Consider the following 21487-nt stretch of genomic DNA (forward strand, 5'->3'; position numbering starts at 1 on the left):
CATCCCCAGCTAATTTAAATTATGGATCCGTTCCCTGATTGCTCTAAAAAGAGAAACTAAACTTTTCCAGTCTGAATGTGCCCAACTTCAGCCACCAACTTTTGGATCTCACATGGATCTAACATGTGTCTTTTGAAGAGGTTGTTGCTATCACTTACCTTTCCCTCCCACACATGATAAATTCACCTTCATTCTGCTTCAATTAACTAAACACAGTCTCCACATACAAAACTGGGAAGATGCTGACTGCCTTAAAATAGCATCTGATGCAGTTTTTTGGATATGCACTATTATATTTTCATTTTAATGCACCACACAGAGAAGCACATTATACTTTTCTAATGCAAATTTCAGCTGTCAACAAGCATGTCTTTGGATGATTTATAAATCAGAACTTGAATAAATACAAAAAAGACAACCTCCCTATAAAGAAACTGATAATTTGGGGGCGTTTTGTTTTGGTTTTTTTGTTTCTGAAAGCAAAAAGCAAATTGAAAACCCAATTTCTTTTTCTGCTTTAAAAAAAAAAAAAAAAAAAAAAAAAAAAAAAAAAAAAGAGGAAAGGAATCTGCTGGTGCCCAAGGGTTAAAGTATCCCATTTCGGGCAGTCTGAATATCTGAATTTAGCAGCTGACAGTGCATGGTGTGTCAGTCTCTTACAGCTGTTCCAGTTGATTCAAAGACCATCTTTGTTTCTCAAAATCTCAGCAACTGTTACTTTTTTCCTGGGACAATGATAGACCAGCTGTTACCTCACAAGACGCGATGTACTTCAGGTCAAAGTCTTTAGTAAGGAACTTGTAAGACAAGAACTAAATCATTGTTTGGGTTTGTCAGGGGTTTTTTTTTCCTTTAAAAGAGAGTTAGCAGCCTAACAGTCAAATAACTTAGACTTGGTATTCCCATTAAGTGCACCGGAATGACAGAGAAATTTCATCTGGTCGTGGAGTTGAATTCTCTCCTTCTCTACAGGAGAAAAATCCCACTACTAAATCTCGCAGTATTATAGGATATTTTTTTTGTTTGAAGGGCAGTTCCTGCCTTTCCAAACGCGGTGTTACTAAGCAGATGTCACCTCATCATGGAAACACACAGGTCTAACCATTCAGAATGTAAGGTGGGGATTTTCAAGAGAACCTTAAGGGAGTTAAACATTCACTTCCCACTATATATCAATCAGTGGGAATATCCAGTTCCTTTAAGCTCTTTAAAGATCCTCCTCTAAATGCCTAACAAAGCAACTGAATCACAGAGTTGATCCTCCAGGAGCAGTCACACCCCACTTGAAGGCAGCAGGCTTTCAGAGCCCTGCGAGGCTGCAGAATTAGTCACCTCAGGAAGAGTCAGGAGAGCAGGAGAAGCTGGTGATGGGTTACCTGCAACCCTTCTGGGGGGGTGAAAGAAAGGAAGCAGCATTTTAAAGAGCTTTAGTTGAAATAAACCCCCTGAACAAAGACAAATTACTGCTTCCAGCTGCTCTGATGCAGAAGACAAAGACTTGCTGAGAAGAGTGGACGTTCCTTTATTTAACCTTTGTGTTTAATTCTGGAAAGCTTTAGCATTGAGTAATGTATTTGCAGAGCTCCTGCCAGCTAATTGTTGTGTAAAGAAGCACACAAAGGCACAGTCATGTATACTGCAGTGGTAGAAAAATTTTACAAGCCCTGTTAAATTCAGAAGTAGTCATAATTTTTCTGTTTTATATATAGAGAGATAAGTTTAGACTCAGGATTGTTTCATGAGCATGCATGAATACTATTTGCCTCAGGCTATTTTTTCTAGATCTAAAAAGGATTTATGTAAATAACTTCTCTGCTTTAACTGTGTTTTTCAGAATGGGTGACATGCTGCCCATATGTAAACCAGTGCTTTATGCAGAATTAAAAATAACCCCCATTAGGCATGGCGCCGCCAGTATTTGTGATGAAGAATATAAACTGTCTAACAAAACACTGAGGGTGAATCACAACCCCTAAAAAGCTACAAACTGACAGTATTTGTTTCTGGAGATAAAAATATCCATAAATACCCAATGTGTGTGCTTTTAGTTTTGTTTAAGAGAGTAGCTTACCTACCAGGCCAAATCCTGACATCACAAAAAGTACATTCTGCTGATGCTGCCAGGCTGTTGTAAGGGGATTGGTACCAAAGCAGATACAATCTGTGGGTGACTGCTGAGAGCACAACTTTGCAGAACTAATTTAATGTCTGCTGCCTGCAGGCACCACAATGGTAATTAAAGACAATAATTCTTGGACAAATGAGATGGATGTACTGGAAAATAAAGTCAGTGCTAAATTCACAGCTAATCCTTCAATGGAGAATTGGATCATTTATTTTCCAGACTGCTGGGCAACTCTACCTGGTTTCATTTCCATCTCTGCTGCCAGATGATTCTTGTCTCCAAAATCTGTAACTTTTTCTAGTTTAAGTAGTATTCCTCACTGGCAAGCTCCAATTCAGCAAGACTGAGTGTGCTTCCATTTAAACACATGAATAGTTCCTTTGACATCCACAGCCAGCCAATGGAACAATCACAGTTAAATAGCACACTTTTAAACACCATGAGGAATCAAGGCCATAAACAAGGCACAAAAGGCACAAAGAAAAGCTGGATTGCAAGGCAGTTTACCTGGAAAATAGCTTGGTGTTATCCGAAGAAGAAAAGCTTTGTTTAGTGTGCCTTGGTAAATCTGAGTTTCCTCTCTTTGGTAGTTTACAACTAGAATTCATAGGACAGGCCAATCATCCAATACCACTGATGATCAGGAAAAAATCTCCCACACAGTGAGGAGCTTTGCACCAGTTTCTTCAGTACCAGAGCTGTTACACATGCATAATGTGTCCTGAATATATATTCACATTTCCTCTGTCCCCAAGCCACCACTGTCTGCTGGCAATCTCCTGAAGTTCCAGCACAGGTGGGGCATTCACACCTTTACAAACCCTCATGGGATGCATCTGCACAACACTGGGATCATGCTGCATCTCCTCTCTCTTCTGCTACCCCCAAAAAGGAGGGTGAAGGATCCCATCCAACTCTGGTCACCAAAAAAATCCTAAAGTAACTCAAGGAAGCCATGTTAGGGATCAGCAAAAACCTTCAGCCCCCACTGCCATGCCTCGCTGTGCAATTTCTCTCTCATCTCTTATTCTTTCTTTTCATCCCTCATCTTCCCAGTGGTTTAGCTCCAGATCTTGGGTATTCTTGGCAAAGCTTAATACACACATCTATTTCCATCCTTAGCCCTGTCCAGTGACCAGAATGGAAATTAAGGTGCAGTTTTGCCAGCACTTAGTTTGATTTGGGCCCCTGCTGCTGCCATAAGGGGAGATCCTGCCCTGCCCACTCCAACCTTCCCCTTGCCAAAGCATTCTGGCAGCCAGGCACAGGGTGACAGGAAGGACCTGCTCTGGCTGAAAATAACCCTGCAGGGCAGGATCACCTTTCAGAGAGCTGCTCTGGCTCACCTGGCCATGAGAGCAGCAGGAACATGCAACCAAGGTCTGGCACTCACTGTTACTTCATCCTTTGGTACCAGCTCAGAATTCAGGTTAAATCAATGGTGGAAGCAAACCCTGAGTTTTCTACCTTAGGTGGAATTTTTCTTGCACTGTTCTGCACACTGTAGGCATATACGAGGCACAGGCAGAAGCTAAATCTGTGTTTGTTTTTTGACAAAAGACTTAAGTTACAAATGCAAGGCAAACACAGGATGTGTAATGAATATGTCATGGCTGTGGCATCCTGTTTCTAAAATTTCTTGCTCCTGAATGGTGCAGTCTTAGGTTTCCTCCACATGTATGAGGCTTTCCAGCTGGCCTGCAGCCAGTGCTTTAATAAAACATGGTATTATGCAGAAGTGAATAAAGCTGATGGCAATAATAATGTCCTTGAAATTCACTAATCACCAGAAGTTTCAAGAAGATTTCAATATGAGATCAACAGTAGAACAACTAAAATTCACTTGTTAGCTATGGAAAGCCACTTTCCTCATGGTAATTTCTGCCTGTATTGAAAGAAACCCCAAGTCATTAGTGACCCAGATGAAAAGTGTTTTCTGAATTTGAAGACAATACCTTGCTGCAAAGGAGCTGCAAGCACTTAAAAAAAACTTTAGGATGTAAAATTATTACAAATCGAAGAAACAGTCTGAGAAAGTAGATCTATTGAAGGTAAAGACACAACTGCTAAGAATATTAAGGGAGGGGTGACCAAGAGCAGAAATACATGGTGAAGATTCATGGCCAAAGCAGAACTTTTGCAGGAAAGGAACCACAGTGGTCACATCCTAAATAGGACTCGAAAATATCCCATTGCTGTGAAAAATTTAAAGAAACAAGCAAGACATGGAGCAGCAGGGAAGAGGTGAGAACAACAAAAATGGTAAGTAGGCTGAGGAACCTGGTCTGCAAAGTGCCAACATTCATCTTTATATCTTGGTCCCAAGGAGCACAGGTATTAAAATATGCTCTCTGTCCTCCCACCTTTGCCATGCAGGGAACACACAAGAGTAAATACAACACTCTGTATAGCTAAAATAAATACAGAGTCTTCAAGTTCATTTCTTGGTACTTTTTTTGTGTCTTCAAAAGAACTCAATATTTTAGTAAAAGCATTAAATACCATTTTGTGCCTCTTGCTTTCAAAGCTGCTTCACACCATTATGCTGCTCAAAGAAACCAATTTACTAATAATGCAAATAATAAAATACACCAAAATATTCTGAAAGCTGTTGCAAGCCTTACAGCTGCCTGCACATTAATAACAAATGCTTCCAAAAATTACATTAGCTAAACATTGATCCACTCTCTTTACTCCTTGATGAACAAGTTTGACATAGCATTTACACACAGATGTGGTGAACATTTAACCATTCCACTTCTTTATGTGCTCAGGAGGCCACTGAGCTTCTGCACAGGGCCTGACAGATGTGGCTCATGGCTCAGCAGAGCAGACTGGCACTGGTGACATCCTGGAAGCTGGAGTGGCACTCCTGCTGCTCTCAGCCCTGCTCTCTCCCCTACTGGTTATTTCAGTTCTATTTCCTTCTCCTCCTTGGCAGTCATCAGCCTTGGGTCCAGCCTCCATTCCCCCAGCAGCTCACCTCTGACCTTTCCCACTGCCCCCTCTCAGTGGCTGCCCCTGTCCAGTAGAGACACAACATCCTGTCAATGAAATGATGAAAAGTGATTTTTTATTTTTAACCACAGCAGAAAAATGAGTAATTTCTTCCTCTTGATTCCCCTTTACTATTCAACATCACAGCAGAGCCAAGTGGGTGTGATTGTATTCCAGCATTACGTGATGAACAACGAAGAATCTTCACAGCTTCACTGCTGGGTTAGAAGAGATTAATCACAAGAGGTCAGAAAAAGGTCACTCAGGCTGGCCCCTTGTCACCAATTTTTACTTTATACAGCATTTCACAACTAGGAGGCCTTAGAGGACGTTAATCTGCTGGATATCCAGGAGTGGGAGAGGAAACAGAGCGCTGCCAAGTTATGGGTGTAATTCTATCTGTGCATAGACAGGAATCCTTCAGTGGCTGCAGAGGCAGAGCAGCAGAGCAGTGGCACAGCACTGGCCTCACCAGCCTCAACCATGTGCAAAACTCCCAGGCAGCACTGGCCAAAAGAAGGGAGGAAGGTGGTGCAAACCCTAAATCATCTTCAGAGTGGGTCTGAATCATGAGATCACCTTAGAGCCAGAAGGGATAAGATCAGCAAGGAAATTCCCCTCAAGACGAACCATACAACTCAAATAAGAACAGCAGCTCCTCACAGCTAAAACCACATTCCCACTTCAGGCAGTGGGCATTTTGCCACTGGCTTTGGGAGAACCAGGTCCTCACTGCAGAGTTTAACCAAGCTCCATGAGAAAACAGTGGGCTGCCACATCACTGCACAGAGCTGACTGCTCTCTGCAATGTTAGCAGCTCTTGAACAACTTGGCAAAAGTTGCTGATAACTAGCTCTGCTGCCTTTGGTACTGTTGCAGTTACATTTCCCTTTCATTGCACTTTTCAGTATAATTTTACACCAGAGGCTCTGTGTGTGTGTAGGACAGGGATGGCAGCCCTGTTTGAAGCATGGCACGGGGAAAGATGGGATCTAAAATAAGACTTGAACAAAAGTATTTCCAACACCAGTGTAAAAAGATACTTGTTTACCTTAACTTCAGCATGATTTCTCATGCAACCAACCCTTCATATGGAACATCTGACACAGAGATTGTATGCTACACTCTGCCTTTATAAATAAGGGTTTAAGTTTCACAGCTGCCAAGCAGCAAGTGCAACACAAGTCAGAGCAGGCTAACACAAATATCCTTTTGAAGAAAGAAAAAATGCAAGAGTCATACATTGTAAATGAGAACTTGCTAGTCCATACTTCCTCCACCTGAACATCTCCTACATTTTGATCAAACATGAAATTAGATAAAACAATGATAATATATTCAGTGTAGAAAGCACAAACAAACACCACCACTGTAGCACAAGAAACAAATAACCTTACCCAGCTTTCCACCATTGCAAGAGCCCAAATGAAGTAATTCACCACTTCACTGAACTACATGCTTACATTAAGAAGATGCAGACTGGAAGTGATGGCAATGGTATGCTCTGACTTGCTGACTTCTCCACACTTGACAAATGCAATCAGACAAGGGCAAGAGCATGATATCAGTTTATTGCTTCATTTCAATCTTATCTGCAGAGCAGAATATGCATCCTTCTGTGAGCTCCTTTTCTTTTTCCTGATGTCAGCTATAGCCTGCTGTGCTCATCAGGAGCTCAGATGAGGCCTCTGGACACATCCCTGAGCAGAGAAATGGTCTGTACCTGACCATGCTCCAGTGCACAGCCCAGGAGCTCCTGAACCTTTTGACAGCAGAGGCAGAATACACCTGGCCAAGCCTTAGTTTGCAAAAGCAAAGAGTCCACAATGCACCTGCAGCACACACAAGGGTGCCTGTGCAGGTCTCTTCCTACTCCTACCACATATCCATCACAGGACAGAGGAAAATGGGACCCAGGGAACAGACAGGAGGGACCATGATCATGATATGCAACCAGCACAGTGTAAGAAAAAGCACTTGTCCTTCAGATTTTGTCTCTCACCCTATTTTGATAACAAATTACTGAAATGTCCTTTTTTCCAGCCCTAAAACCTATCCTTTCAGTGCCTGTCACATCAGCATGCTGACAGCATAATCAGGATTTACAGCAGTTCTGTACAAGGATTCTCCTCTGTGGGTGAAAAAGCTAGAAGAAATGTGCAAACTTCATCCTCTTCTAATTACTCCAGAAATCTGCATATTAACATGATATCATTAAGATTGCAAAGTAATTAAACTGAGGGAGCAAGAGGGAGCAAAATCTGCAAGAGGGAGCAAAATTTGCACTCTTGCACTGTGCTTTGACTGCAAGCATTTAAGTAGCCCCACTGAGGGACTGTGCTGCTGATGCTCTGCCAGAACTGAAACCACCAGTGTGGAGAAAGTTTTTTGTCTTTTCTAGCCATGGAAGCACAGAAAAGTGGGGTTGGTGAGGAGTTCCTGGCCTCAGTGAGCCTTATCTGCTGCCAGGCAGAGCTGATCTTGTCATTCCTGTCCTAATGGCCTCAAGTGGAGGAGGTTCCACAACCTACCCAAGCAATCAGAGACCTCCTCTTGGATCTGGCTTGACTCTCCCCCACTGCACTTTAAAATTGTTTTTGTCTACCCTCTGGCCCACAGAGCAGTTTATCACTCATATAGCATTATTCACATGCAATTATAAGCTATTATTGCATCCCTCTGCCCCAGCTTTCATTCTGCAGGCCAAGCAATCCCATTCTCCCCTCAGAAGTGATGATATCTAGGTCTGGATCATTCCCACCACTCCTCCATGAATTTCCTCCAACTGCAGTGCCCAAACTGGACACTGTGTTCCAGCTGAAATCTTTCCAACACTGGGACATCTTGCATGCTCTGTTTAGTTACCCCAGAAAAACATTAGTATTAAAAAAAACCAAAAAAAAGCTTAACATTAGTGACTGTTACTCAGACCATGAGGCACAATAAGTTCCACAGTTTTTCAAGGAACTACCAGAACTATCTTATAGGCATAAAGGTGTTTTTCCTGGCTAAGGAATACTTCTCTGCACTTGGCTCAGTGTCAATCCACCCTGCTTTTACTAGAACCTTCCTTCAACCTGTCAGCATCATTCTGAATGCTACCCTTGTCTCCCAGTGTTTTAGCAGTCCTTGCCATCTTCATGTCAGCTAAAAATTCAACACTCATCACCTGTCCCACTGAGGCCACTAATGACAGTAATGGTGAAAAGCAGAACAACCCTTTCAATACACCTTTCCACTGGAGTGATGGACCAGTGATACCTGCTGTTTGGTATAATTCCATCAGTTTAGCACAGACTCCACACTGGCTTCACTAAAGAAACACTTCCCTGGGTTTTTTTTTTTTTAAACCCATCATAAACATTAATGTCCAAATCATTACTGGAAGTTGAGCTGTTTGGCCTCCTTTGTGCCTCCCCCAGCTGTACAGCTTGCTATCAGTTCTGGAAAGACATTTTCAAGTCTTTAAAAGTCACACTGGCTGTTACTGAACTCTTTGGTCTCCTTCAGGTGCTTATACATAATTTGTTTGCTCCAGTTTTTCCAAGAACAAAACAATTTACCTGTCATTCCCTTTTATCTCTTTACAGACATTATGCTTTTTCTTTCCCACTCATTCAGCACTTGACCTGTCTTGCCTGAGTTTCAGAAGTAATGACAAATGCTTCTGAGATTGCTTTAGCTAATTAAGTAATCTAGAATAAAGTTTATCAGGGCCATCTGTTCTGAAAACATTAAATATATCTGGATACACTCTAACCTGTCCTTGTCCTTTTTTACCTTGTGGTTTTGCCCTCTGTCATAACACCATGAGCATGTTTGAGGGTGTGACTCAAATGCATCAGTGAGAGCAGTTCTGGACCCTGAGATGAAATTTAATCTAATTTCTTGTCCTCACACCAAGCTGTGGATTCCCTTGAGTGATAAAGCCCCTCATACCTTCGTTCATTGTCATCAAGATGAGCAAAGAGCACGTTCTTGGAGATGGCCTTGGCCAGAGCAGTCATAGTTTTATAGTCCTTTGGAATAACCTGTAGAGAAAAGAATGAGAGGTAATTGCATGCCTGGTTGTATTCACTCACAAATCATGAAATCTACAGAAAATTCCACTACTCAAGAAAATTGATGTGATTTGATTTCAGGCACTGAGACAGGATTAGGCTATAATATAAAGCCACTAAGAAAGCGATAAATTACAGTTTTGATAATGTGAGGATAAGAATTTTTGTTCTCAAAATGACACTCAGAAAGGCAATATAAGATCAGGAGTGACTGGGGAGAAGGATACCCATAAAATACTATAATTAGGAGGTATTGGCAGCTCTGTAGTCTCCTTTCAAATCTCTTGGACTGAGGAAAATGTATTTTATGTTCCTCTTCTTTCCAACCCATATCAGAAGCAACCTACTTTTAAAACTGTGGAAATAGCAACATTTCTTTAGGAAAAAGGTAAAAATGTGTTGAATACATCTTATTTTTCAGTTCTGCCTGAGGTATAAGGAACCAAGCTCCTGGTAGGCCCACTTGAGTCAAAATCCTGTGCCTTGGCTTCATGGCAAACAAGCAGAATTTCCATCTGAGAATGAAGAGGTCTTTATTTGTTAACTAGAGAGATGTCAAAAGTCCTGTTGTGCATGAATTTGCTCAAAACGAAAGTTGAAATTCAGGAGTATTTCCACTTTGGAAAGCTAAGCACCATTTAGGTAATATATCAGCAGATAATGTATCTCTCTATTTGCCCACTATCTTCTCCTATCAGTCAGAGACTCCAAGATTAGGAGAGACACAAGAAATTTGTAACAAAATTATGACCTGTCAAAGATATCCATTGTCTTTGACCATGTGATTTTCCTTAATAGTTTAATTATAACAAGGCAGAATCAAGCATAGCAGAAGTTTGAAGTGTTAAATAAGCCTTACTCCAATCTGAAAATCAAAATCTGTTTGTCAGTCTCAATTACTGCACAGTAAAGGTCTGATAAGGGGCATTTAGCTCTCACATTTTCTTAAGATAGAAATAGTCTATCTGTGTGTTGCAACTTACTACCTGTGTTGATGTGCAGGTATTTTCCTTTCTTCATCCTGGAAAGGCAGAAATACCCATCCAACCAAAAGAAGGATGTCTCAAAGGGTAAAACTGATGTAGAACCAGTTCCCACAAAGAGTTTTCAAGATTTATTTCACAGGGAAATGTTTAATTGTGAAGATCTAAAGTTAAACTGGCTTCAGACCTCTCTTGTATTGACTACTGCAGAAATCAGATTACTCCAATTAAGTCTAGAGAAGTATACATGCACAAACTGCATGTTTGTATCAGAGTGAAATCCGATCTAATCATCTAAAAGTTTAAATTTCTCAATGTTAAATTCAGCCAGTATCTTATTCTTGGTTTTTACCCTATCAGAGGAACACTGGATTGAATTGCAGACCTGAACCCTTGCTCTGTTAAGAATACACCAGCTCAGCTTACTGCTGATGAGCCAAAAGGGTAAATAATCAGATCACTAAGACACTCAGCTCCAGCCTTTCTGTCTGATTATGAAATAGCACTGAGTAGCCTTTCTCAGTGTAAATTTGCAGCAGTGAAAGCCACAAGGCTTGGTGGGTTTGTTGGGGCAGGGACACAGAAAACACAGGAGAGGCTCTCTAGGTGTGACCAGGCATCTGACCAAAGTCAAATGCTGGTAAGAGTCACTCAGCCATTTCTTACCTCACTCTTCCAAATAATCACTGAATGTTCTTTCCAAGCTGATAACCCTCTTTAGAGCAAGATTCCTCTTCTGTTAGTTGTTAACTGTGCTGTCAGATGTGTTGACAAATATTGCTTTCTCTAGTTCAAGGATGAACTAACCCTCCACAGAGATCTTCCCCGGAATGAAGCCATGCCATGTGCTTGCTCAAATCACAAAGCTAAATCTCCTTTGATTTTCTCTCCAGGGACATAACTCATTTCACTGCCTCCAGCACTACTCATGCTATAGCTCACCCCTTCAAGGGATCCTTCAAACTGGCTTATAACCCAGATGTGCTTCTATCCAACACCTGAACTCAAGCCAGCCATTCTTCCTGACTACTATCTGAAATTCCATCTGTTTGCAATAGTCTAACACAACCTTTGCCTTGCTTTTTACTCTTCTAAATTTGTTCTATAATTTGTCCTTTCAGTGTCTCCTTTTATTTCTGTGTTCTAGAAATCACACATCCATGGGTTTCACCATGGGATTCCTTTGCTTATGGCAGAAGGCAAAGCACTGACACAAATCCTCCCAGTGCTAGTTCTGTATTCCTTCCAGCATCTGTAGCTGTTCAAGAAGCTATTCCCTAAATTATTATTATTTAAGATCAGTCAGTTCCTGGGAAATTAAAATCATCACAGGGCTAGTCAAAGAACACACAGAATATGATCTGTATTGCTGCTTCTGGTTCTTGCCTACTCATGCTACTGTCAGGGCTCACTGACATCACTGTTGAGAAATGAAGAAAACAAAGTTTACTTCAGGTTCCATTACAAACATAAAAGAACTGCTCAGGGGGGTGGGAAGGGGTGTTTCCTTTGATTTTCAGAAGAGTCAGATGGAACCCATAATAAGCAGAAACAAATGGGATCTCTTCATGGAGGTTTTTTGGTGGGATATTGCAAAATGCACAGAAATAAAAGTGTTTTAAAGTGGCTTCTGAAGTATCACACAAGTTTTTTAACAGTGCAGGGCATTCATTAATGGCTTGACCACAGTGCTGTTAAAATTGCCAAACTACACTTGCAAACATTATTTAACTGCCACAAGAATACTCTAACACACTTGTTTTTAGGATGAATGGCTCTCCTAATTTTTTTTTTTTCCCTTTGGGACAGAAATCCCCAGAGCAGCCAGTGAACTTGTATCATAAGCAGATGACAAGAGCACATCTGACTGCAAAGGCAAAAAGCATTCTGCCAAAAAACAGTGACTGACAAAATGCATTCCCATAAAGAAAAAGCTCTTTGAGTTAAAGCTACTCCAGGCATGCACAAAAGCACATTAGTAGCATCTGTCAACCTTATGAAATTCATTTTCAGCCTGGCTCCCTAAACAAACATGACATATGCTATTGTAATGTCTCTCTTTCAATAATCTTTGAAAGATTTAGCCAGTGTCAAAAAAAAAAAAAGCAGAGTTATTAGGAGATATCAAAGATATAACATAGCTAAATATTTTTGTGAAAAAAGGCAGTTACAAAGAGGGAAGCCCAAAACAGAGCTCCTAGTGAAGAAATTACCTAATTTGGGATTGGCATTTCTTCAAAGACAATGGTCACACAAAATCACCCAAGTATGGTCAAGAGATTTCCAAAATTCAGTGGGTTAAGTGGTACCTAATCAACAGGGGAAATATGTGCCTGAGTGGTTCAGGAAACATAAATGACTCAGATTAAAGAAAACTTGAGGCAGAGACTTTTGGAAACAAAAAACAAAAAGCAAAACAAACAGGAAATGCAGCAATAGAAAAGCTGTCTTCCAATAATGAGAGGTTCTGATCAAACTCAGAAGATGCTGAAGACAGTGATCATCAAGAAAATGGCTGAGAATTACTGACCCTGTTAGATGAGCAGCACATTTCAAAAAAGAAGGAACAGTGAATGCTGAAATCCCATTGCTGGGGAAAATCCCCAGTCAAGGAGACAGAAAAAGAGCTTGAGTGTGAAGATGGTCAGGCCCTCCCTGAGGACACCATCCTCCAGGCTGGCCCAGGAGTCCAAACTAGGGTCAAAACATGGGTCACTCGATTGCCTTGCACATCTGAGAGGCAGAGAGGTGGTGCCAGGGTACCTTTCTGACATAGGAAACAGCATCCTCCTCCGTGTACACCTCTGCGCTGACCCCGCCGCGCCGGCGCCGCGCCTTCACCACCGGGTTGGGCGGCGGCGGGGAAATCTCATCGTCATGGGAATCCGACTGGGAGCTGGACTTCTGCCGGGCCAGGATCTGCTTGCATTCCTCCTGCAAGGCAAAAAGACACCGTGAAGCATCTCTTACTCATGAGTAGAGCAAATTTGCCCTTCTTTTATGGCTATCAGCAGCCCGTTCACGTCTGTGTTTGGGTGACGGTCAGTTTGCACTGCTGGAGGAAAATTACAGATTTAATGGGAATGGCATTAACTACAATGTGTGTACAGGCATTGCACCCATTTAACTCTTTCTTACACATCATGACAACCAATGCATATAAAGTGCAGGCATATCCTTGAAGCTACTCCTGGCTGAGAAAGCAAAACTTCCACTGCTTGCTCTCCAACATCACAGCTGCTATTTTCTCAGTTGGTTTGTACACGTCATTGTCTCTAGTACAGACAACTTCTCAGAAGTCACACAGTGATATATTAGATTGGTTTCTTCATCTTGCTCTGCTTTGCAAGCTTACTATCACCACAAACAACAAAGATGCTCCCTACTCCAGAATTTCTGCCATACAACTGATTTATAACCAATGGGACTCTTTCCAAGCAAAGAGGATCCAAGGTAGGCTCCAGAGGACTATGAGAGATGGTGGCTGGCCTAGCACCAGCTGGCCAATAGGGAGGTTAGCCTCCAAATTTCATGCTTGTGGAACAGAGAATAAAATAGGAAGGGAATCCCCGAAGAGAGAGTAACAAGAGTAGAGAGAAGTACAGAAAACCTTCAAGAAAGGAGGTCAGAGTTGCAAGATTGTCAATTCATACACTGAATTTGACTTCCAAGGGATAGAGACAAACTAGATTACCCATAATTACAGTATTTTCCCAGAGCCTCATGTTCTATCCCTCAGCTTCCTGGGATCCGAGGGAAAGCAGAAAGGAATAAAATTCCCTTTGCATCACCCACATCTGTCAGTCAAAGGAACAGGGGCTGTCTGCTCAGACCCAGCCCTCCTCCTCACCCCTGGCACAGCTCAGCCACAGCACACTCACTGCCCCTGCTGCTCCCCCAGAGCCTTGGGGCTGGCTCATCCCAGTCTCCACTAAAGGCAGGGGAGAGCTGGAGATGGGGTGGACCATAAATTCTGTTCCCTGGTACAGGAAACCAAAGGGCATGAGCACTGCACCATAAGGAGGCAAGCTGGCTGCTGCCATGTCCTCTGTGTAGGCAAACCCCACAGCCTGGTGGCCCCAGTGCCATGCTGAGGGATGTGCACACAGCCATCACCCCACGACTCCCTCAACAAGCCCAGGATTTTTCAGACAGCTCAGCTCAGCAGCACTGCAGGCTACCCAAAAGGAAGCACAGCAATGCTGAGCTCCCTGCACACCCCATAAACCAACAGGGATGTCAGAACCTGGCCTCTGTCCTACAGGAAATTTCCAGTGAGACTTTCCACTCAGCTAGGATGGGAGTGAGGGGGGGAGGGAGCATCTGGGAGCACCAGCACGGGTGGCAGATCCCCAGCATCACCAGCTGGTCCCACTGACAGAGGAAGTGACTTATCCACAGCTCATCAGGTATGGCACCAGAGAAGGGCAGTACAGAAAACTGGCACAGGCTCACAACTTCCAAGCTTGCAAGAAAAGGGGATGATTAATCTATGTTTTGCTATTGGTGTTTACATCAAATCCATCATGCCACCTGTCTTTTCTGGTCTTATTCCAGTCAATTCCTGCACCATCACTGACACTGCCCTTCTCATCTCTGACACCAGTCTTTGATGCACTATTGTTACTTGAAATAAATAACTGAACAGTATTTCCCATGTTGCGTGACTCAAAGTAACAAGTCACACATTCTTGTTTTGAAGAAGGCATTACTGAAATATTTAGGGGACAAGCTCAGATATAAAATGTAGAGGGCTGGCTAAAGATCTGACTTTTCAAGACCTTGACCTGCCTCAAAAAGTGCCAAGTTCTTCCTGAGACCAATTGGAGTTTAAATTTGGCTTACAACCCCAAAACTCCCAGGCCACAATACAGTTGATCTCAGTGCTGTAACCAAAAATCCAGAATTTCAGATGTATTAAATCCTTACTGAAACTTTTTCATTTCCCATTCAAATAGCAGCACTAGCTATGCAAACAATTACTCAGCTAGATTTTCCTATAGTTTAAGAACTGCAAATCCTATCTCAGCATTCTCATCAACTTCTTCTTTACTCCTCTCTGTCTCTAGATTCCTAAACAATAATCAAGCAAAATATTTCAAGTACAAATGTGTGCTATATATTACAATTATATTTAATATCTAGTGTTAAAAACAAAAGCTATGACTGAAGAATTTCAAATAACATTACTGACTGCCTATCTCTGATAGTGTTAGTGGTCTCTGACTATATTAAATGAACACAACCAAATGCAGCTTCTTCATGGGCTTAACTGAAAGGCAGTAAAGACCCTTCTGAAGAATAGCAGCTAAAATTTAACTAAAAGGCAAGTACAACAAGAGGGCAGTCGGGCAACTAATGGTGTGCAGCACTTACACAGTTCTGTTTATACAGAGCATATTTACTCAGAGAGAAGAGTAGTTTGCCACATTTGAAAATAAAATACACTCTTCTCTCTTCAGTACACATTGCATAAAAGCCACTTCCAAGGAATTAATAAATAATATTTCCCCCACCCCAGCACAGATTTATATACAAAAGGAAGCTCAGTGAGATAAAATTAATACTACAAAGCATGCTCTTAAACTCAAATACTTTTAGAAGCCAAGAAGATTTGAAAGGATTATAAAAGTGAGTTACGGTGTGATTCATTTTAAAAGGAAGTCTCTTCACTACAAACTCCTTTTCTACAAACAGCAGGCAGCGGACTGGCTGGTTTTCCATAGCTGCAGGCTGGGAAGGATCCCCATTCCTGAACTACAGCGTGCCTTTTGCAAATAAAAGCCTTTGCTCTGTCCTGGGCTGAGCTTTCAGAGAGACGTCTTCCACATATCCTGGGGTAAAGCTGCACAAATGCAGGCAGTGTTTGGAAGGAGCCAAGAACTGTCTCCAGAGGAGTTCTTCAAACACCGATCTTCAGATGCGGCTTGATGTGAATCCTTGTGCAGAACTCGGCTTCAAGTAAACACCTCATCATCTTTTGTTGTCATGACAACAAGTGATCTCTCTCTCTCTCTCTCTCTCTCTCTCTCTTTGGATGGCACTGATAATTCATAATCATACTGCCCAATTGTGTCCACCTCCAAATGAAAAAACACATGGAAGGCACAACAGCAAGACAGTGGAACTGCCTTTGATCATTGCCTCTAATTTGAAGAACCAATAAATACAATTGCAGCAACCAATTTATCTTTTGAATGTCCACTTTCAGCTACAACCACAGGAATTGAGCATATTGTCCTCAGCATCTCTCCCAGATAATTCTCCCATGAACTTTTAATGAGTTTAAGTACTGCAAGTGAAGCAGCCCCAATGCTGGGACAGATTTTAGGTTTACCTTTGCTTTCAGACCACTGCTCAAGAGCACACACACTTCCTGACCCAGAAGCTTTCTTCCCTATCAGCTGGAGCATTTCTAAACAGGAATTCACTTTTTCTCCCAGTGTCTCCTTTCAGGCTTTGTCACTACCTGAAAACTCAGGTGAGCTAAAGGAAGGAAAGCACCTAAGGGGGCTCCAAATCACTGTGCAGCCTTACAACAACATCCCAAAAACACTCTCAAAAGCAACTCAGACATTTGATATCAAAGCTCAGCACCTCTGCTCCGCTTCCTACAATGTATACATTGCATTCAAAACCACCACCAAGTACACTCCAAGTGGGTTTTTTTCCCCCTCAAGCACATTCATAAACTTTTCTGCCTGACAGACCTGGATTATTCACAGAAAATGTGCAGGAAGGTTCATGCACAGGTGACTAATCTCTCTTTGCACTGGAATTGACCCAGAGGAGATGCTCTCAATCCAGGAGGATTTCTAACACCCCTCACCACTCCTTGGGACTGATGATTTACAGCAACCAATAAAGGCCAAAGGCAAAGCACTTCATTTTGCTGGAAGCACGGGACTGACTGATGCCATCACTAAAAGCAGGAAAAATCTGGGAGATCTTAATGTTCTTTCCAGTCTTATCTTTGCCAGGACTGGCAATCTTTGTGATCAGTTCAGCCTTGTTATTCACACAATCCCAATTATTGTTCCACTGCCTTCTCCCTGCTCCATGCTACCTTTTCTTCTGCAGCAATTCTGAGAAATATCTTTAATGCTCTCCCTACTATCCTACCAAGGTATTTACCCCCTCCATAGCTATCCTCCCCTTTGATTACTATTTCTGCATCCTCCAAGGCCTCTCTGCATCTCTGCTCACTCCCAATTTCCAATCCAGGCAAAAATCTCCTGCCAAAAATCCACCTACTCTGATGACACTCCAGCTGCATGGCTGACCTTCCTCAGACCCTTCACTGCCATTGTTTTACCTCCTGCAACTTGTTCACACTCCTTGTCTTCCCCCCACCAGTGTCTTCAGCATCTCAACCCATCACCACCTCTTCCCTACTTTCTTTGCCTCACAGCAAAGTGAGAGGTGATGTTACAAAACACAGACCCTATTTTTGATACTTAAAAGCTTATATAATCAAAGAGGATCATAGCCAACACTTCTGATTCTTAGAATCCAGCCAAATAACAATGTATGCACGCATAGCTTGTGTAAGAGGAGACAAGCCCACATGAAAGTGGATTAAGTAACCTGATGAATGTAAAACAGGGCAGCTTGAGATGTGGAACAAAGACATCTTCCAGGCAGAGCTCCCTCCATGTTCCATCACTGCACTCTGGCTTTGTCAGGTTTTGGCTTTGAGACTGGGAAAGCCACTCACACTTGTGGACACACAAAGTAAGCAGGGAGCTTAGCTCTAATATGTCCCACTCAAGCTCATGAGAGCATGGGTTTGCTTATAACTAATTTTATTTCTTAAGGAAAAAGCTTTTTTTTCCTCTTTCTGCTCTTATTCCCTTCATCCTCCACCTTCCCTGCATGTAGGAAAGTTTGCCTGGGCAGGGCTTTAAAAATTCACCTTGTTTTCCTTTACCTTTTCAAGAAAACTGTCACCTCTCACAACACTGCCTGGGGCTGGCAAACACAGAGGTCCCACCTGAGCTGCTTTTCATCCAGCTCTTCCCTTTGCTGATCTCAGGGAGAGGCAGGACAGAGGCTGCCAAGCCTGCTCAGTCTCACAGCCAGGGCACCGGCTGCTCCCACGGCTGTGCTCCTCTCAGCACCTCAGGTATGTTCCTGCATGCTTTACCAACATTTCTGACCACCACGGAGATACCACCCAACTGCTTGGCAAGCTTTGAACAATATCATTATTAGGCTTTATAAAACTGCTTAGTTAATGCATTTTTTTCTAAAGCTTTTTCTCTGTATGATTTTGCTTCAAATCCGTAACCTCCCTCCAGCTTATCTGAAAGCAGTGAATTATACTTTGCATAATAACAACCTTTACTGTTAAGAATTAATTGAATTGGTTTAGACAGGTTCTGGTGGAAATTACTGATTGAAGGACTCTTTTTTGGTGATAAAATACAAATACTGAGAGACAATACTATCGCAGAAGAAGAGCACGGTGCTCAAACTTTGTTGCTCGAGTGCCTTTGGTTATGAAACTCCCCGTGGTAAGTAAATAAAGAGTATTTTGCTGACAGAAATAAATTTGCATTTGGGTTTCTCTGCAGGGCCGGGTCCCGGCACGCCCGGGTGCAGTTCCCCCGGCGCCGCCAGGGGGCGCCGCACGGGCAGCGCTGTTGGCCCGCGGGGTTCGAGCTCCAAATTTGGATTTTCCCAAAATTCCCTTTCCGACGGCACCGTGAGGATGCGGCATCAGCCTGCATCCCAAACTACACTGCCGACCCGCTGGCCGTGATTTATTAGAGTAAAACTGTTTTCCGCATGTGCTGAGGGCGACAGAAGGGGCCTGGAGAGAGCTCAGCTCCAGAAGGTACCAGCAAAGCCCAGCTCAGCCAGCACAGCCCTGCCCTAAAACACCCCACATTAAAATGGCTTCAGCAAAGCCATTTTAAACACATCCTGCAGTTTCCTGCTGCTTCCTCTTCTTTGGTGCCATTTTCTCCATTAGTTCTATTCTTTATTCTAATTCTTTGCTGTGGAACAGCTGAGCTTAGCCTGGCAAGACAACTCCACCTTTGATCATATAATCGTGGCACTAAACAGCCTGACACTATGAAATTTTTGCAGTCTCAGTATGGCTAAAAATACAAAGCATTGCCTGTAATTTCTCAGTAATCGATTTTTTCACATAAAGTAAGAACCAGAGATAAAATATGGGTTCCCTGGTTTTTTCTGCTATGCCTCCTTTAGTCCTCAAGTAAACAGGACTAAATTACAGCTGTTAAAATAATGCCACAGTTTCTTAGCTAATCTATTCCCTCACTCCAAAAAAAACCAATTACAATCCCTAAGGGAAAGACTTTCCTCACTCCATCCACCAAGATCTACGCAATGAGAGGGAAATGTAAAATAAATTGTTCAAAGGAAATATCACAGGTTTTAAAATCTAAAGTGCCTAAACTGTTTTCAACTATTTTCTGTGCTCAAGGGCATGTTACAGATTTTTACAAAGTAACTGTTAATGTGATCAGAGTAGATGTCATCTTGAAGTCCATAGGTCACAGCATATAAAAGAGACTTGAAAATTTCAGAGTACAGAAACATAGGCTGATTCCCAGCAATTACTGGCAACTTAAGCAGGTCCTGCCAGTATTAGATGAACAGAAAAATGTGCATTAAAGTTTTCCCACAATTATTTGCAGAGTAATGGTTTTTGACATTGCACTTGATTCAAATAAGCTGCAGTTAGAAAGGCTTTGGGGGGAGTGTTCTATGTAACATTGGCACTCCTTCAGAATCAAACATCAAACCTCAGTCTCCAGTACTTTATTCAGAATTATTTATTCATGTTCTGCCTTTACAGCCCTCTCAGGCCATGTCCATGCTGTGAATAAAGAGGGGCCCAGCCTCAGAGCTGAGCCCAGCACAGCCCACGTGCCCTGAGCATTGCCTCACTGCTGGCTCTGCTCTCAGCTGTCACACCAGCTCCTGCCAGAGCAAAGCTGCTCCTGGTGTGTGACACCTCAGAGTGACACCTGGGGCCACTGGGTGTGCTGGGGTCAGGGCTAAGTCCCTGGCCCACTCTCAGTTAGCAGCAGGCTGAAGGCAGTGGACCCAACTCTGATGTCATCGGAAGATGAGAAACATTTGTGATCCACTCTGATCTTGCATATCATAATAAATCTTGCTTTTATGAGTTGATTTTACGAGATGGAGTTAAGAATTAGCAAAATCTAACACACTCTTCTTTTTTTTGTTCACTTCTGTGGTAGCTCCAGTACATGGATGTGAAGCAAGCTCTATTTTTTTTCCACAAGCTCATTTTTTAACCACTTGAAAAATATCCTACACTTCATCTCTAAACTTCCCACATGTGTTTCTGACAGATAAACTGTTCTTCTACAGCTCTCTTCAGTGGAATGTGTTGTTTATCTTAATGAGCTTGGAAAATAACCCCACAATACCAAACTTAGGTGGAAAAATGCATGACTTTGTTTAGAAAATCATTATTAAACCCAAAGATTTTCACTCCTCTCCCTCCACAGGACCAAACTAAAGGAGCTAATAGTGAATGTGCCACGTCAGTATTGCACATTTACAAAAATCTAATGAACAATTGCTAAATTCACAGTTCCATTAGGATTCTTCAGACTGCCTGTATATGTTATGACAAGTGTATAAAAACAGGATAAAACTTATTGAAAGATTTCTCTATCTTTAGAAGTCTTCCTTCCAACTGTTCTCACGCAACCAACTGAGTCAAAACATCATTCTACAGCAGAAAATCCTTCACAGTGCAATTTATCCCAAGGAAGTCCTCGGAGATGTTTGGGCAACAGGGGAGACAAACTGCTGTAGGAACAAGAATTACAGTGCTGGAAACCTCCAGAAGGAGCCTAAAGCCTCCAGGCTCAGCAGGCTCGGCCCCCAGGCTGCTCTAGAGAGGCAGTGCCAAGATTGTGTCCTCCCACAGCAAGCACAATATTCCCTGCAGTTGATGCCTTGATGTTTCTAAATCATCTTCCATTTTGAGACAAGTGATATCCATCAGCTCCTGTGCTGGCATCCTGATTGATGTCCTACAGAATTCTGGGATCTGCTGCTCTTTGGGAAATAATGGGAGATCACATGAAAGAAGATGTCATTTCTCAAGGGTGGGAGCTGCCCTCCTGTCTCAGGTGTGTGTGCTGTGTTAACAGCAACAAAGCCAAATTCCCTCAGTACAGCTCCTCAAGAAATTCCTCCAGCAATGGGGCATATCCCACAATACCACAGCATATTTTAATGGGTTTTTTTCAAGAATGGTTTATCCTTCTTTTCAAGAAGCCCAAAATTCCACATGTTACGATGGA

General features: G+C 42.4%; 1 protein-coding gene across 1 annotated transcript in view; it reads right to left on the reverse strand.

Annotated features, from left to right (window-relative positions):
* Positions 1–21487, reverse strand: part of PRKAR1B (protein kinase cAMP-dependent type I regulatory subunit beta) — a 92360-nt gene that overhangs the window by 68616 nt on the left and 2257 nt on the right. The window contains exons 3-4 of the mRNA XM_059862210.1: positions 12930–13100; positions 9062–9153 (exon numbers count right to left, since the gene is read on the reverse strand). Coding sequence (XP_059718193.1) covers positions 9062–9153; positions 12930–13100 — 263 coding nt within the window. The remainder of the gene's footprint in view (positions 1–9061; positions 9154–12929; positions 13101–21487) is intronic.

The sequence above is a fragment of the Haemorhous mexicanus genome, chromosome 17 (genome assembly GCF_027477595.1).
Source record: "Haemorhous mexicanus isolate bHaeMex1 chromosome 17, bHaeMex1.pri, whole genome shotgun sequence".
In the NCBI taxonomy this organism is placed as follows: domain Eukaryota; kingdom Metazoa; phylum Chordata; class Aves; order Passeriformes; family Fringillidae; genus Haemorhous; species Haemorhous mexicanus.